This window comes from Miniopterus schreibersii (assembly GCF_964146895.1).
Source record: "Miniopterus schreibersii genome assembly, chromosome: 2".
Taxonomy (NCBI): Eukaryota; Metazoa; Chordata; class Mammalia; order Chiroptera; family Miniopteridae; genus Miniopterus; species Miniopterus schreibersii.
Window position 1 is genome coordinate 18525888 of NC_138102.1, and position 16373 is coordinate 18542260.

The 16373-nt window shown below is 37.9% G+C and overlaps 1 protein-coding gene across 10 annotated transcripts in view; it reads left to right on the forward strand.

Moving 5' to 3' along the window:
• UNC5D (unc-5 netrin receptor D) overlaps positions 1-16373 on the forward strand; it is a 680073-nt gene that overhangs the window by 362910 nt on the left and 300790 nt on the right. For 8 of the 10 annotated variants that reach the window (XR_013998001.1, XM_081125678.1, XM_081125672.1 and 5 more), the window contains one exon: positions 16334-16366. The exons of the other annotated variants lie outside the window; for them this stretch is intronic. Coding sequence is in view for 7 of the 8 variants with exons in the window: in XM_081125678.1 (XP_080981804.1) it covers positions 16334-16366 (33 nt within the window). In the remaining variant the exon portion in view is untranslated. The remainder of the gene's footprint in view (positions 1-16333; positions 16367-16373) is intronic. 10 annotated transcript variants of the gene reach the window in all.

Below are 16373 nucleotides of genomic sequence, written 5' to 3' on the forward strand. Positions count from 1 at the left end.
AGAATTTTCATTCTGGAGTTAGCTCAGTGCATCTGAAATAACTTTTACATTTTGCTAGTGGTTTATGAAATGCCTACTTTGTATATAGGATCATAAAGGATGGGTGTCCCTTTACCTAAACAAAACCCACCATTTGCTTTCTTTAGGCAAAAAAGTCTGGAATCATACTTGACTCATTCTTAAACTTTATGTTGGATAAGTTTGTATTTCAGAACCCGCTGCACTGCACAGTTGCTTAATTATAGCGTAAACTTTCTACAGCAAAGAAATGAAAATAGCATCAGCAAGATAACATGCTAGCACATTAACACGCATTCTTAAGTTGTCATGAAATTTCCTACTGCTTGCCAATTCCCCCGGGTAGTTTTAATATTAAGAACCCATTTTCATTCCATGTACAGTACATAGTAGGTGCTCCTTTATTATAATAGCTGCTTTCTGCATAACAAACAGCTGATTAATTTAGAGTTGCCTTCGTGTACACTGCATAGCAAATGTGGATACAGTATTGCAAACCCACAAGAGTAATAAGAATGTAGGTTTGGGAACATATGGTATCATTAGCAGCTTAGCAACAATCTCTCCCCCATGCCCCAATAAACACTGTGCCATTATGGGATGCAATAAGGAGACCAGTGACTAACAAGCTTTAAAGAGACAGAGTAGAATGGCTCATGACTAAAGTTTCTATTGTACTTAATTAAAATAGAAAATAAAGCAGAGATAGCTGCAGACTTATATGTCTTAGTGAAAGCATTTTTTTTAATTCTATAAGGCTAAAAGTTTTATTTTGTGCCTTTTGATAAGACTTAAACTCAAGTGCCATTAGTAGAATTAAGCATTAAGAGAATGAAGATAAGCCATATATAACAAATAATCATAAAATGTCTCCCCTTTGTTATCCACCCACTGTAGACTTTCTACTTTTATGCTTTGTGAATAAAAAGATAGACTGCCAGTCAAAATGGCAGAGAAGGTAAATGAGATGCTGGCCTCCTCCCATGATTCCATCAAAATTATAACTATATTATAGAACAGTGATCATTGAGAACCGCCTGAAGACTAGCTGAACAGAATTCTTTAAGGATGAAAAGAAGAAGCCACAAAAGACTGGCAGGAGGGGCAGAGATGCAGAGCGGACAGGTGCCACACCACAGTGTGCCCATTGGGAATAGGAGGGATGTTATAACTGTGAAGGTTCCCTTGAGGAGCAAGGGGTCCAACCCCACACCTGACTCCCCACCCGAGGGCACCAGTGCCAGAAAGAGGAGTCCACAGAACGTCTACCTATGAAAACCAGCACAGATTGCATCTGAGTAAGACTGTGTGCTGCTGGAGTCCGAGGCATTCATTCCTCTTGAGGGATCTGCACAGAGACTCACAGACTCACTTGCTCAGGTTCCATTGCAGGGGTCGTAGTTCCAAAAGCACCAGGAACATTTTTCAGGATAGATCACGTATTAGGCAACAAAAGAGTCTCAGTAAATTTAACAAGATTGTAAATATATCAAGCATATTCCCTGATTGGTATGAAACTAGAAATTGATTAAAAGAAAAAAATTGTGGATACTAAATAACATGCTACTAAACAATAGATGGCTTAACGAGATAAAGAAATCAAAAGATTCCTTAAGTCATATGAAAATGCAATGATCCAAAATCTATCCGACACAGCCACAGCATATCTAGGAGGGAAATTTGCAGTAATACAGGCCTACCTCAAGATACAAAAAAACTCTAATAAACCATCTAACACCTGTAAGAACTAGAAAAATAAGAGAAAACAAACCTCAAACTGAGTAGAAAGTAGGAAATGATAAAGAACAGAGTAGAAGTAAATGAAATAGAGTCTAAATCAAAATAGATAAGATAAACAAAATTGATAAACCTTTAGCAAGATTCATAAAGAAAAAAAAAAGAGAGAGGACCCAAATAAATACAATCAGAAATGAAAGAGGAGTGACAAGTGACACCACAGAAAATAAAGAATTGTAAGTAAATACTATGAACAATTATATGCCAACAAATTGGACAACCTGAAACAAATAGATAAATTCCCAGAAATGTACAATCTTCTAAGACTGAATCAAGAAGAAAAAGAATATATAAACAGATCAATAGCTACTAATGAAATTGAATCAGTAATGAAAAATTCCCAGTAAAGTCCAGGACCTGATAGCTTCACTGGTGAATTTTACAAATCATTCAAAAAATTAATACCTATTATTAAACTATTTCAATACATTGAAAAGGAGGGAAGTTTCCAAAGCTCATTTTATGAGATCAATATTACCCTGATGCCAAAACCATACAAAGACACTACAAATAAATAAAATTATAGGCCATTATCTTTGATGAGCATAGATAAATTGTCTACAAAATACTCATAAACCAAATTAAGCAACACATGAAAAAGAGCATACAACATGATTAAGAAGGATTTAATCCTGGATGCAAACTTGGTTCAATAGTTGCAAATGAATTAATGAATACACCATATAAACAAAATGAAGGATACAGCATATAAACTAGATGAAGAAAAATCATTTGACAAATTCAGCATTCCTTTATCATAAAAACTCTCAACAAAGTAGACACAAAAAGAACTTACCTCACCATAATGTCTATTTATGATAAACATGCAGCTAACTTCAAACTCAACAGTGAAAAAATGAAAGCTATTTCTTTAAGATCTGAAACAAGACAAGGATGTCCACTTTTACCACTTTTACTCAACATAGTATTGGAAGTTTGAGACAGAACTGAGACAAGAAAAAGAAATAAAATTCATCCTAATTAGAGCAGACTGTCTTTTCTTGCAGATGACATGATGCTGTATATAGAGAACGCTAAAGATTTCACCAAACTAATAGAACTAACAAAAGAATTCAGTAATATACAAGGACACAAAATTAACAATCATAAATAAGTTTCATTTTATACACCAATAACAAACTATCAGAAAGAGAAATTAAGAAAACAGTCCATTTACAGATGCATCAAAAAGAATGAAATACTAGGAAAAATTTAACCAAAGAGGTAAAAGACTTGTACTTGAATTGTTATAAGACTATGAAGAAAGACATTGAAGAAGATACTAGTAAATAGAATTAACATCAGAAATATATACATACTGCCCAATGCAATCTACAGCTTCAAAGAAATCCCTATCAAAATTGTAATGGAATTTTTCACAGAACTGAAAAAATAACCATAAAATGTATATGTAACAACAAAAGACCCCCAAATAGCCAAAACAATCTTGAGAAGAACAAAGTTGGAGGAATCATGCTGCCTAATATCAAACTATACTACAAAGCTATATTAATCAAAACAACATGGTAGTGGCATAAAAACAGACCCATAGATCAATGGAGCCCAGAAATAAACTCATGCTTATTTGGTCAACTAATGTATGACAAAGGAGGCATGAATATGCAATGGTGTAAATATGGTCTCTTCAATCAACGGTGCTGGATAAACTGGACAGATACAAGTAAAAAAAAAAAAAAGAAAGAAACTTGATCACTTTCTTAAACCATATACAAAAATAAACTTAGAATGGATTAAAGACGTAAATGTAAGACCTAAAACCATAAAAATTCTAGAATAAAACATAGGCAGTAAAGTCTTTGACACTGCTCTTAGTAATAATTTTGGGGGGTATGTGTTCATGGATAAGGGAACAGAAGAAAAAATAAACAAATGGGACTACATCAAATTAAAATGTTTTTGCACAGCGGAGGAAAACATTAACAAAATGAAAAGACCACCTTCTGAATGGGAGAAGATATTAACTAATAAGGGGTTAATATCCAAAATATTTAAGGAAATCATATAGCTTGACACCAAAAAGTCCAATTAAAAAATGGGCAGAGACCTGTATAGACAGAGGACCTTAATAGACATTTCTCCAAAGAGGATATACAGATGGCCATTAAACATAGTGAAAGATACTCAAAGTCACTAATCATCACAGAAATGCGAATTAAAACCACAGTGAGATGTCCCCTCATGTCAGAATGGCTATCATGAAGAAATCAGCAAGCAAGTGTCGGCGACGATGTGGAGGAAAGGGGACCCTCGTGTGCTGTTGTTGGGATTGTAAACTGGTGGAGCCACTATGGAAAACAGTATGGAGGTTCCTCAAAAAATTAAAAACAGAACTACCGTATGACCCAGCAATTCTACCTTTGGTTATTTATCCAAAGAAATCTAAAAACACTAATTAGGAAAGATATTTGTGCCCCTCTGTTCAGTTCGTAATTATTGACAGTAGTCAAATGTGGAAGCAACCTAAGTGTCCATCAATAGACAAATGAATAAAGAATGTGTTATATGTATATTGAATTGAATATTACTCGGCCATTGTAAAAAAGAATAAAACTTGCCATTTGTGACAGCATGGGTGGACCTAAAGGGTATTATTCTAAGTGAAATAAGTCAGACAGAGAAAGACAAAAACTATACAATTTCACTCATTTGGGGAATCTAAAATACTCAGTAGCCCTGCCAGTGTGGCCCAGTTGTTGAGCGTCTGGCCACGCACCAAGATGTTAACGATTCAGTTCCAGGCCAGGGCACATGCCTGGGCCGCGGGATCGATCCCCAGCAAGGGGTGTGCAGGAGGCAGCCGATCAATGTTTTTTTCTCATTGATTTCTCTCTCTCTCTCCCTCTCCCTTCCTCTCTCTTTAAAATCAATAAAAATAAACAAAACAGAGACAGAGAACAAATTGATAATTGCCAGAAGAGAGGGGGGTTGGGAGGATGGGTGAAAAGGGCGAAGAGATTAAGAATTATGAATTCACAGTTATAAAATAGTCACAGAATGTAAAATACAGCATAAGGAATATAGTCAATAATATTGTAATAACTATGTATAGTGTCAGGTGAGTGCTAGACTCACCAGGGTGATCACTTTGTAAGTTATATAAATGTCTAATCACTATGACGTACATCTAAAACTAATTTGATATTGTATGTCAACTGTAATTGAAAAATTGTCTAAATGTAAATTTAAAATAAAAAGATAAAGACATCTGATTTTTTAAGAATATATTTTTTGTTGATTTCAGAGAAAGGAAGGGAGAGAGAGACATAGAAACATCGATGATGAGAGAGTCATTGGTTGGCTGCCTCCTGTATGCCCCCCACTGGGGATCGAGCCAGTAAGTCGGGCATGTCCCATGACCGGAATCAAACTGAGATCTCCAGGATCACAGGTCTATGCTCAACAACTGGCCTGGAGATATATGAATTTTTTAAAAAGCACAATCCTCCTTCCACATATAAGGGGGATTCATCTGTTAGGTCATGATTGATATGTTTCATAAGTCATTAAAAATCTGTGGCCTTTTCTATCAGCTATGTCTGAAACAGTTAAGATGTCTTTTTTTATCCAGGATATTTTCTCCTATCACCATCTTTCCTTCATTTCCTCATAGACCTGTGCTACATGTACATAGTCATGACAGAGTAACCAAGGTGAGAATTTCTTTGATTCTGCCTGTGTATCTCTTCTACCAACTTTTTCCTATTCCTATACACTTTCCCCCCAACATATATCAACATGCACTTTTACACTAGGCTTACATTCTTTTGGTGGAATTGGACAGGAAGTGCTATGTCCTGCTTTAGAAACATGATCTCTAGAAGTTTATCTCAGGTTCATCTTGTTAACTTTGCCCATTTTATAAGAAGAATTGAAATAAAACACCTCCACTGTAAATAGGAAGGGCTTTAAAATTAAATTTGGGCATCTGGAGAGCAGGATACATCACTTCCCGATCACATTACTTAGAGCAGAAAAAGACAAAAACAAAGCGAAATAAAACAGAAAACCCAAGGAAACTAAATAGACAAATAAGAACTGATCCCCATGATAATGTAAACTGGAGACAGAAAACCTATTAGAAAAGCTAAAAACATTTCTTAAGTAAATGAAATTTTAGTCATATAACCAGAGAGTTGGTGGGAATGCAAAACCATTACAGCAAAAAGAAAAAATATTTTGTAAATGATATATGCCTAAGAAACACAGGGAAGTCAGGTTCTGAATTGGTCATTGTTAGAAGTCTCAGAGGTTGAGCTTCCATGAGGGCTGGCCCAGGATGGGCCTGCACTGATTTGGCCTTCAGAGCAAAGGGTGAATAGCCTTCCACTGCCCTCTGTGATTCTGAGTACACACTGGTTACTCTGTTTGAAATATTAGAGGTGGGCATGAACCTAGAATGGGGAGAAACAAATGAGCTGGACCTATGGGATTCAACATTTATCCCTTAGAAAAGAACAGGTTGGAGATGCAGATATCTGGGGTCAGATTTCTTGAGTTTGAATTTTGATTGCAACACTATGAGCAAGTTTCTTAATTATTCTAAGCCTTAATTTACTTATCTATAAGATAAATGTTATAATAGTACCTAAAAGAAAGGGTTCTTTTTGAGGAAGAAATAGGCAAATCCATGTAAAGAATTTAGCATCCATAGTAAAAACAGTAACTTGTATGTGTGTGTGTTCTAGTAAAGGGATTCCTGTATCAGAAAAAGTATGTTTTACATGACCTGCAAAAGTATTGACAATGTGACACTTCAGATATTTGGTTGAAACATTTTCTATAATATAATGCATCTAATGAAATAAATGTATTTGTCATTGAAATCTATAAAAGATACAGATTGTGTTCATTATATGAACCAGTTCTTTTTTTATTGAATTTATTGGGATGACATTGTTTAATAAAATTATATAGCTTTCAGGTATACAGTTCTATAATACATCATCTGTATATATTGTATTGTGTGTAGCTCACCCCAAGTCAAGTCTCCTTCCATCACCATTTATCCCCTTACCCTCTACTACCCCCCCAACCCCTTTCCCTCTGGTATTCATCATACTCTTGTCAAGTGTCACTGTGGTGTTTTGGGGTGTTTTTTGCTTAATCCCTCCACCTTTTTTACCCAGATCTCCACTCCTCCTTCCCTCTGACAGTTGTCAGTCTGTTCTCTATTTCTACATACTTGTTTTTATTTAGTTTATTATGTTCATTACATTCTGCATATAAGTGAAATCATATGGTACTTGTCTTTCTGTGCCTGGCTTATTTCTCTTAACATAATACTCTTCAGGTCCATCCACACTGTCTCAAAAGGTACAAGATCCTTCTTTTTTATGGCTGAGTAGTATTCCACTGTGTAAATGTACTACAGTTTTTCTATCCGCCCATCTACTGCTGGGCACTTGGGCGGCTTCCGAGTCTTTGCCATTGTAAATAATGCTGCAATGAACATAACGGGGCATATATTCTTTTGAATTAGTGTTTTCAGTTTTTTCTAATATAGTCCCAGAAATGGAGTCACAGAAAAACAGAGGACATAGTTAAAGGAATAAAATGCCAATAAATACATACCTATCAATAATCACTTTAAATATAAATGGTGTAAATGCACCAATCAAAAAACCTAGGGTAGCTGAATGAATGATAAAACAAGACCCATGAAGATGCTGTCTATAAGAGATCCACCTCAGAACAAAAGATATACAGGCGAAAAGTAAAGGGATGGAGAATGAGATTTCGTCCAAATGGAAATTTTTAAAAAAAGAAAAGGCTGGGGTAGCAATATTTACATCTGAAAAAATAGACTTTAAAACAAACACTAAGGTATTAAGACACAAAGAAGACCAATACATAATGATAAAGGGGTCACTCTAACAGGAGGCTATAACCCTTGTAAACATTTATGCACCCAACATAGGAGCACCTAAATATATGAAGCAAACTGATGGACATAAAGGGAGAGATCAACAGTTATACAGTCATAATAGGTGATTTTAACATCCCATTGACATAAATGGATAGATCTTCCAGACAGAAAATCAAAAAGGTAACAGCAGTCTTAAATGACAAGCTAGATCAGATGGATTTCATTGGTATCTTCAGAATGTTTCACCCCAAAGCAGCAGAATACACATTCGTTTCAAGTGCACATGGAACATTTTCTAGGATAGAGCACATGTTAGGATACAAAACAAGTCTCCATAAATTTAAGATGATTGAAATCATATCAGGCTTTTTCTCTGACCATTATGGTATGGAACTAGAAATCGGCCATAAGAAAAAGACCGAAAAACACGCGGAGGCTAAATAACATGCTACTAAACCTTGAATGGGTTAACGAAATCACGGAAGAAATCAAAAGACACCTCAAGACATATGAAAATGAAACCACAATAACCCCAAATCTATGGACACTGCCAAAGCAGATCTAAGAGGGAAATTTATAACAATACAGGCCTATATTTTAAAAACAACAAAAAAATCTCAAAACAACAACAATCTAACCCTACACCTAAAGGAACTGGAGAAAGGAGAGAAAAGGGAAAGAAAAAAGCCCGAAGTGAGTAGAAGGAAGGAAAAGGAAGGGAATAATAAAGATCAGAGGGAGAACAAGACAAAATAGAGTCTAAAAATAAACAAATAGAAAAGAGCAGTGGAACAAAGAGCAAGCACTTTGAAAAGATAAATAAAACTGATAAACCTTTAGCAAGATTCATGAAGGAAAAAAAGGGAGAGCCCAAATAAATAAAATCAGAATTTAAAGAGGAGAAGTAACAACTGACACCACAGAATTACAAAGGATTATGAAGAAATACTGTGAACAATTATATGCCAACAAGTTGGACAAATTAGAAGAAATGGATAAATTCCAAGAAACACACAAGCTTCCAAGACTGAATCAGAAAGAAACAATATCTGAACAGCAGTAAATACTAACCAAAATCAAATCCTTGATCAAAAGCTCCCAGCAAACCAAAGTCCTAGACTAGAGGGCTGAAAAAGTGAATTTTACCAAACATTTAAAGAAGAATTAATACCTATCCTTCTCAGACTATTCCAAAAAATTGACGAAGGGGGTAGGAGGCCAGCGTTACCCTGATACCAAAACCAAACAAAGGCACTACAAAAAAAAAGGAAATTATAAGCCAATATCCCTGATGAAAATAGAAGATAAAGTTCCTAACACAATATTAGCAAACTGGCTGACTGGTGTGGCTTAGTGTTTGAGTGTCAGCTCATGCACCAAGAGGCCACTGGTTCGAGTCCCAGTCAGGGCACATGCCTGGGCTGCGGGCTCGATCAATGACTCTCTCATCATTGATGTTTCTCTCTCTCTCTCTCTCTCTCTCTCTCTCTGTCTCTCTCTCTCTCTCCCTCCCTCTCCTTTCCTCTCTCTGAAATCAATAAAGATATATAAAAAAAAAGAAAAAAGATTTGTAATTGGAAAACTATAAGACATTAAAGAAAGATAGAAAAAATTACAAATAATGGAGGGTTTTACTGTGCTCATGGATTGGAACACTTAACATTGTTAAAATGTCCATACTACCCAAAGAAATCTATAGATAAAATAAAATTCCTATCAAAATACCAATGACATTTTTCACAGATTTAGAACAAATAATCTTAAAATTTACATGGCATCACAAAAGACCACTAGTAGCCAAATCAATCTTGAGAAAGAAGAAAATTAGAGGTATCATGCTACCTGATATCAAACTATACTATAAGGCTATAGTAATCAAAAAGCCTAGTACTGGTATAAAACAGACACAAAGATCAATGGTATAGAATAGAGAGCCCAGAAATAAACCCATGACTCTATGGTCATCTAATCTATGACAGAGGAGGCAAGGATATATAATGGGGTGGAGACAGTCTCTTTGATAAATGGTGGTGGGTAAACTGGAGAGATACATGCAAAAAAAAATGAAGCTAGACCACTTTTTTATACCATATGCAAAAATAAACTCAAAATAGATTAAAGACTTACATATAAGGCCTAGAACCATAAAACTCCTAGAAGAAGAAATAGACAGTAAACTCCTTGACATTGCTCTTAGCAATATTTTTTTGGATATGTCTCTTTAGGTAAGGGAAACAAAAGAAAAAATAAACAAATGGGACTACATTAAACTAAAAAGTTTTTGTACAATATGGAAACCATCAACAAAATGAAAAGAAAACCTACTGAAGGGGAGAATATATCAGTCAGTGATATATCCAATAAAGGGTTAATATCCAAAATATTTAACACCAGAAAGTCAACTTAACACCAGAAAAATAAACAATTCAATTAAAAATGAACAGAAGATACGAACAGACGTTTCTCCTAAGAGGACATACGATGGGAAGTACACATATAAAAAAATGATACCCAAAGTCACTAATAATCAAGGAAATTAAATTAAAATCACAAGAAGGTATCTCCTCACACCTATCAGAATAGCTATCATCAATAAGTTAATAAATAACAAGTGTTTGCCAGGATGCAGATAAAAGGAATCCTCATGCACTGTTGGTGGTGTTATAAATCAGTGCAGCCGCTATGGAAAACACTATGGAGGTTCCTCAAAAAATTGAAAGTAGAACTACCATATGACCCAGCGGTTCTACTTCTGGATATTTATTTGAAGAAATCCAAAACACTAATTTGAAAACTAAGATCTGGAAACAGCCCAAATGCCCATCCGTAGATGAGTGGATAAAAAAGCTGTGGGGCATTGACACCATGAAATACTATGCAGCTGTAAAGAAGAAGGATCTCGTACCCTTTGGGATGAGCGTGGAAGGACCTGGAGAATATGCTAAGCGAAATAAGCCAGGCAGAGAAAGACAAACATCACATGATCTCACTCATATGTGGAATCTAAAGAATATAATAAACTGATGAACAAAATAGATTCAGTGACATGGAAGCATAGATCAGAATAATGAACCTCAGAGGGAAGGTGCGGGTGGGTGGGGAGAGATTAACCAAAGAATCTATTTGCATATATGCATAACCCATGGACACAGACAAAAGTGTGGTGAAGGCCTGGGGAGGGGAGTGGGTGCAGGGTGGAAGGGGTCAATGGGGAAAAAAGGGGACGTATGTAATTTTTTGAACAATAAAAAAAAACAAAAGATGCACACCCCTCTGTTCACTGCAGTATTATTTACAATAACCAAGATATGGAAGCAACCTAAGTGTTTATGGATAGATGAATAGATAAAGAAGATGTGGCACAAATATATGATGGAATATTACTCAGCCATAAAAAATAGAATCTTACCATTTGTGACAGCATGGATGCCAGGTGAAATAAGTCAGACAGAGAAAGACAAATAAAATATAAATTTGCCTATATGTGGAAGCTAAAAAACAAATATAAGAAAGAACAAAACAGAAACAAACTCATAGAGACCGAAAACAAATTGATTGTCCCCCAGATGGGAGGGCCTTCAGGGCAATGGATGTAGAAGGTTAAAAGAATTAAATACAATTTGCCTGTAGAAATATAGTCGCAGGGATATAAAGTACACTACAGGGAATATAGTCGGTAATATTGTAATAACTGTGTATGATGTCAGATGGGTACTAGACTCACCAGGTGATCATTTCATAAGAGTTATAAATGTCTAATCACTATGTTGTACACCCTGAAACTAATAGAATATTGTTTGTCACCTGTAATTGAAAAGTTGTTTGCTTTTTTAATTGATCTGTGTCTTGGAGTCAGAACATTTGTATATAGGAGGTTTGGAGGGGGAAGGACATGCCAAGGAGAGGCAATGGCGTGGGCAAGGGCACTCTTGGGGAGGCTGGAGAGGTGCTGTGGAAACGAAGTCATATTTGTGGTGGGATCGGCTACTAGAAGACCATAGAGGAGGCAGGACAGGTGGCTGTGACTGAGGGGCAGTGTGGAATCGTGGTAGACCCCTGTGTGCTGATGCTGGAGAATTATCCCAGAGAGTAAGGGAGTAGGCAAGGACGCGCTACTCCGCAGGCTTCAGAATCACCTCCTAAATAATTTAAGATCACAAAGACCGTGGAGGGTAAATTAAAATCGTCACATACCTTTTTTGCGGGATGCGAAAGGTTTCAAAGAGTATGATCTGTGAAGAAGGCAATCGTAAAAATGGTCTTTGTAGATGAAAACGGACATGGCCCGTTTAGCGTAAAAGAAAATGGTAATCATGACCTATAATCACGCGAATTGCTGCCTGGGGACGGTAACTGTCCGGGCTGTCTGTCTGGGGGTGTCCTTTTCACAATGAGCGGCTCTAGGCCTGAGTCTCAAAAAACAACACAGACCCTGGTATCAAGGATATTGGTGCAGCAGGAGCCGATTTCAGAGAATCACACCCGCAGGTTTCGCGGAGAATCCCCTTTGCTGGCCTGCAGGTTGGAGGCTGAACGCGCCCGTCCACGCTGCTGCCTCCTCGGGCCGCTCTTAGACCCGCAGCGCGTGGGCCGCGAAGCTGGCCGCATTTGTTCCCTGGCAAGGAACGGAGAAGGCTGGGTACGGCATGTGGGTGGGAAGGTAGGGGTGCAGCTATAAATATCTCCGAAGAACAATGGATACCATGGAAATGCTTTGGGAGCATCCCATATAACAAAGAAAGCAAGGAAGGTGGAAAAGAAGTGAATTGTCATCAAAAATAAAAAGAGAGATTGTTCTGTCCCTCTTTCTCTCCCCCGTCTCATAAATGTATTAAACGCGTGCACACGCAAGGCAGTATTTGCAGTGTAGTACTAGGAAACAAAAGCAGATTGCAGAATAATATATAAAAGACAATTTGACGTTTTTACAGGTAAAAATGAAAGTGTGCAGGTGTGCACATAATCTTATACATATGTGAAGTCATAAGGGAAAAAAGCCCAGACTTGTATATATAACCCAAAGAACGCATGACAATTTAAGACACCATTAAAATTAAAAATGCTCCTTCATCTTTAGCTTATAAGTACACAAAATAATAAGACTAAGTTATAATTACTATCAATTTCCATTTACCTGGAAAGTACCTCTCAGCGTATGTTAGACTGTTAGAAAACTGTTTTGATTTTCACAAACTGCAGCTCAGTCGCCACTGGCTCAAATGATATTTCTCTGTCTGCAGAATAAAAGAGGGATCTTTCTGGGCCCATTCGGATGCTTCAGCTACCCCAAAGCCTCCTTGTGAAACAGCGACTAACTGAAGCTTAGTACACAGACCCCCAGATGTGTTGCTAGGAAATGGTGGTGCCCTCAAGTAATTACAAAAACACAAACCTCAATTAATCAGCAGCTCTTGGAGTAAGGCCCAGGCATGGGTATTTTCTTTTCAAAAAAAAAGCTCCCCAGGTGATTCTGATGTGCAGCCAACGTTAAGAACTATGGCCCTAATGGATTAATTTACAAAGGGGTCATTTGAACATGGCCTTGGAGAGAGATAAAATTAAAACAGAGAGGATTTGTTTGACCAAGGCCAAGTGGATGCATGGCCTTCAGCCTTGTGAAAAAATGATTATGCAAACAGAATAAAAGAACATGGAGAGAGGGGTAGGCAGTTCTTTCAAAAGATACTGAGGTCAGTGGGTAGCCCTCTCTCAAGCTCATGGGTCAGAGACTGTGCAGACATTTCAAGCTGGGAAAATGTTCAGTGCTAGCAGTTGGCTGACAGGATACTGGTATTTCACAGAATACAGCAGGACCCAATTTTGATGCTGATGCTAGGGGACTAAAGCTTTCTTGGGCACCAGAGGCTTCCAGGCTTTCCCATGAGAGGATGCACAGTGAGAGCACAACAAATTCCATGGTAGAGCAGAGGTCCTTTGAACAATTTTTGCTCTGCTCTAAGAAATCATGTCAAATGGATTTCAAATGGAATGCCATTGGTGGTTATTCTGCTGACTTACAGTGGGTGAAAGCCAGAGAACCCACAGGGGTCTTCTGGTCCCTGCCCTTTTTTATCCATATCAGCAAACTGAAGTTTTGACTCGATCTCATAAAGCAGAGGCCAGGACTAGACACAAGAGCCTTAACTCCCTTTCCAGCACCCCGAAATGCACTGGAATTTGGCGTTGTGACTCATCTCCAATGGTCATGGTTATTGTTTTTTACTCTGAACAAGTGATGATGATGATCCTGTTTATAACGTGTTGAAATGCTAATATTAGTTATTAGCTGCCATTTATTGATGTTTAACATGTGCCAGCCCTGTGCTGCCCCCTTCACATTCATCATGTTTAGACCCAGCTCCAGTCTTCAGGGAAATTATCATTCCCACTTTACTTTGGAGAAGGGCACTGAGATCATGCAGATGGAACACAAACAATTCAAGATTGCAATCCTGTCCTACCTCTGAGCTGCTAATCGTGATGGCACTAGTGCTCGGTCAGAGGGGAAATGCCCCACTCCTTGTCCTGTGTCCCCTTGTGACCCAAATTCTGTCTCGGGACCTTAGCCTTGGGCTTGTCAGCCTCAGTCCCTCTTTGTCCTTCAGCACTGTGCCCAATGCTATCACCCAAGTTTTTCACAGCCTGGCTGTATTCGATTTATTTTTCTGGGGAGTAGTTCATATATATCACCCACTTTTAATGGAGTTTCATTTTGCTACCTGGCGTAATCGCCATTCCTGTGGTTTAGAAGGAAGATAATACAGTTAAGCTCAGCCAGGGTTCTAAACAGATGTTCTGCGTGTCTCTCTCTGTAGTCCTAGTAATGCATCACTTTAGATGGCTCAGCCTCGGCCTGCCAGCATCGCTGTGTCCATGCCAAATGCTGTCAGACAGCATGCAATAAGCAAAAACGGAAGCGAGGCTCAGACCCCACAGTCGTTTTATTCTAACTCCTGAGTGCATTAGCATCTGGGCTTCGGGAGGTGTCACCTGTTCCCAGGAAAGCTAGTGGCATTGATTTTATGTGGTAACTGGAATGCGAGTATTGTCCTGTTTCAAGAAACCCGACTATATAAAAATCGGAATGTGATCATATCAACTCGAACAAATTATTATCTCTTATGAGGATTTTTTCATTTAAAGAAAGATTTGCCAGAAGTTACCATTTACCCGTTAACTTTCCCCATATATTGAAGAAAAGAAAATGGTGGTCCATTTGCAAGAGTGTGATTTATGTGCAACTTTTAACAGCTACTCCCTTAACAAATCAGATGGCAAAACACACAAGAGATGTACTTAAATCACACTGCAAGGGGTTTCTGTCAAAACCAGTATTAAGTGAAGGACTGGGTTAGGGTAAGAGAATTCCCTGAAGGATTCAGCATATAGCTGCGTCTGTCTGCCTGGGAGGGCTTATGGTGCAGTCAGTCAGATGATATTTATGAAGTTCTCAAGTGTGTACTGGACTAGAGTTGATTCAGTTCAAAACATAATCCAAAATGACAGCGTCTCAGCCTGCTTGGTTCGCCTTCAGGCAAAGGGAGGAAGGGAGCTGCACAAGGTGACCTGTCAAGGTCCCCCTGGCGACAGTGTGATTCTGTGACCGCCTGGCAGCAACCTTAGTGCTTGTAGTCTGACGCTGTTCCATCTGAGTCCTATCGGAGCTAATAAGAGGGTGACTCACCATGCAAATCTTCTGGAATCTTGGCATTGGCATCTGAAGTGGGTGCTTCCCAGGTTTCTGCACTGCAAGGGAGACAATGGCTGGGACAGAACCAGGCAGGGGGAATGAGGAGTGGTCGAGCTGTGGTGTAAAACAAAGTCAGTCCCAGACGCCAAGTCTAACAGTGATTTACAAGATGATTGCAGGATTATTCGGTGATGGGAGACGGGGCTGGAGAGGGTGGATGCAGGGCAATGGGGAGAATTAAGAATATATCTCACTTGAGCTCTGGCTCCTACAGTCCTGCATAAGTACAAGGCTGAACGTCTTTTCTTTGTACCCACCTCATCTGACTGCTGCACTGCTCAACACCATGGGTATAAAATGACACTTTTCCATTAAAAGAAATTATACACATTTCAACAACTAATAGAGATATGAAACAAAAAAGTGTGATTTCTTAAAATCAAACCTCCAACATGCTCGTAACACTGCCTGCATATCCAATAAGAATGATAAACAACGTAGCTTGGAACTTTTTATCCAGTCCATGATAACTGCAGACTAATGCAGGATCCCTTTCAATATTTACCCACTGGTTCATTTCTCTATCATCATATAGAGTGAAATAGCATCCCTCACCTGAGCCATCTTCCGGCTGCGTAGAAAAAGGGACAGGCTGCAAGCTCACTGCTCTCACCATGCTGATAAGAATCTAGCAAATGCAACAGAAAGAAACTCTAGTGAGCCCGAGGGAAAATAAAGGGATGAGGCAATCATCTTAACAAATACTGAAAGACAGAAAAATAAAAAAATAGAATGAAAAGGAAAAATACGGACAACATAATCCATATTGTCTGTAAAAATAGAGAAAGTGTTTCATTTATAAAGGTAAAGTGATATAGGAAGTATATCTGCTCCATGTAAATTTATTAAATGCAACTTTTTTTTCTCTTTCTTTCTTTTAGATAAAAAACCTCTTCATGAAATAAAACCCCAAAGTAAGTT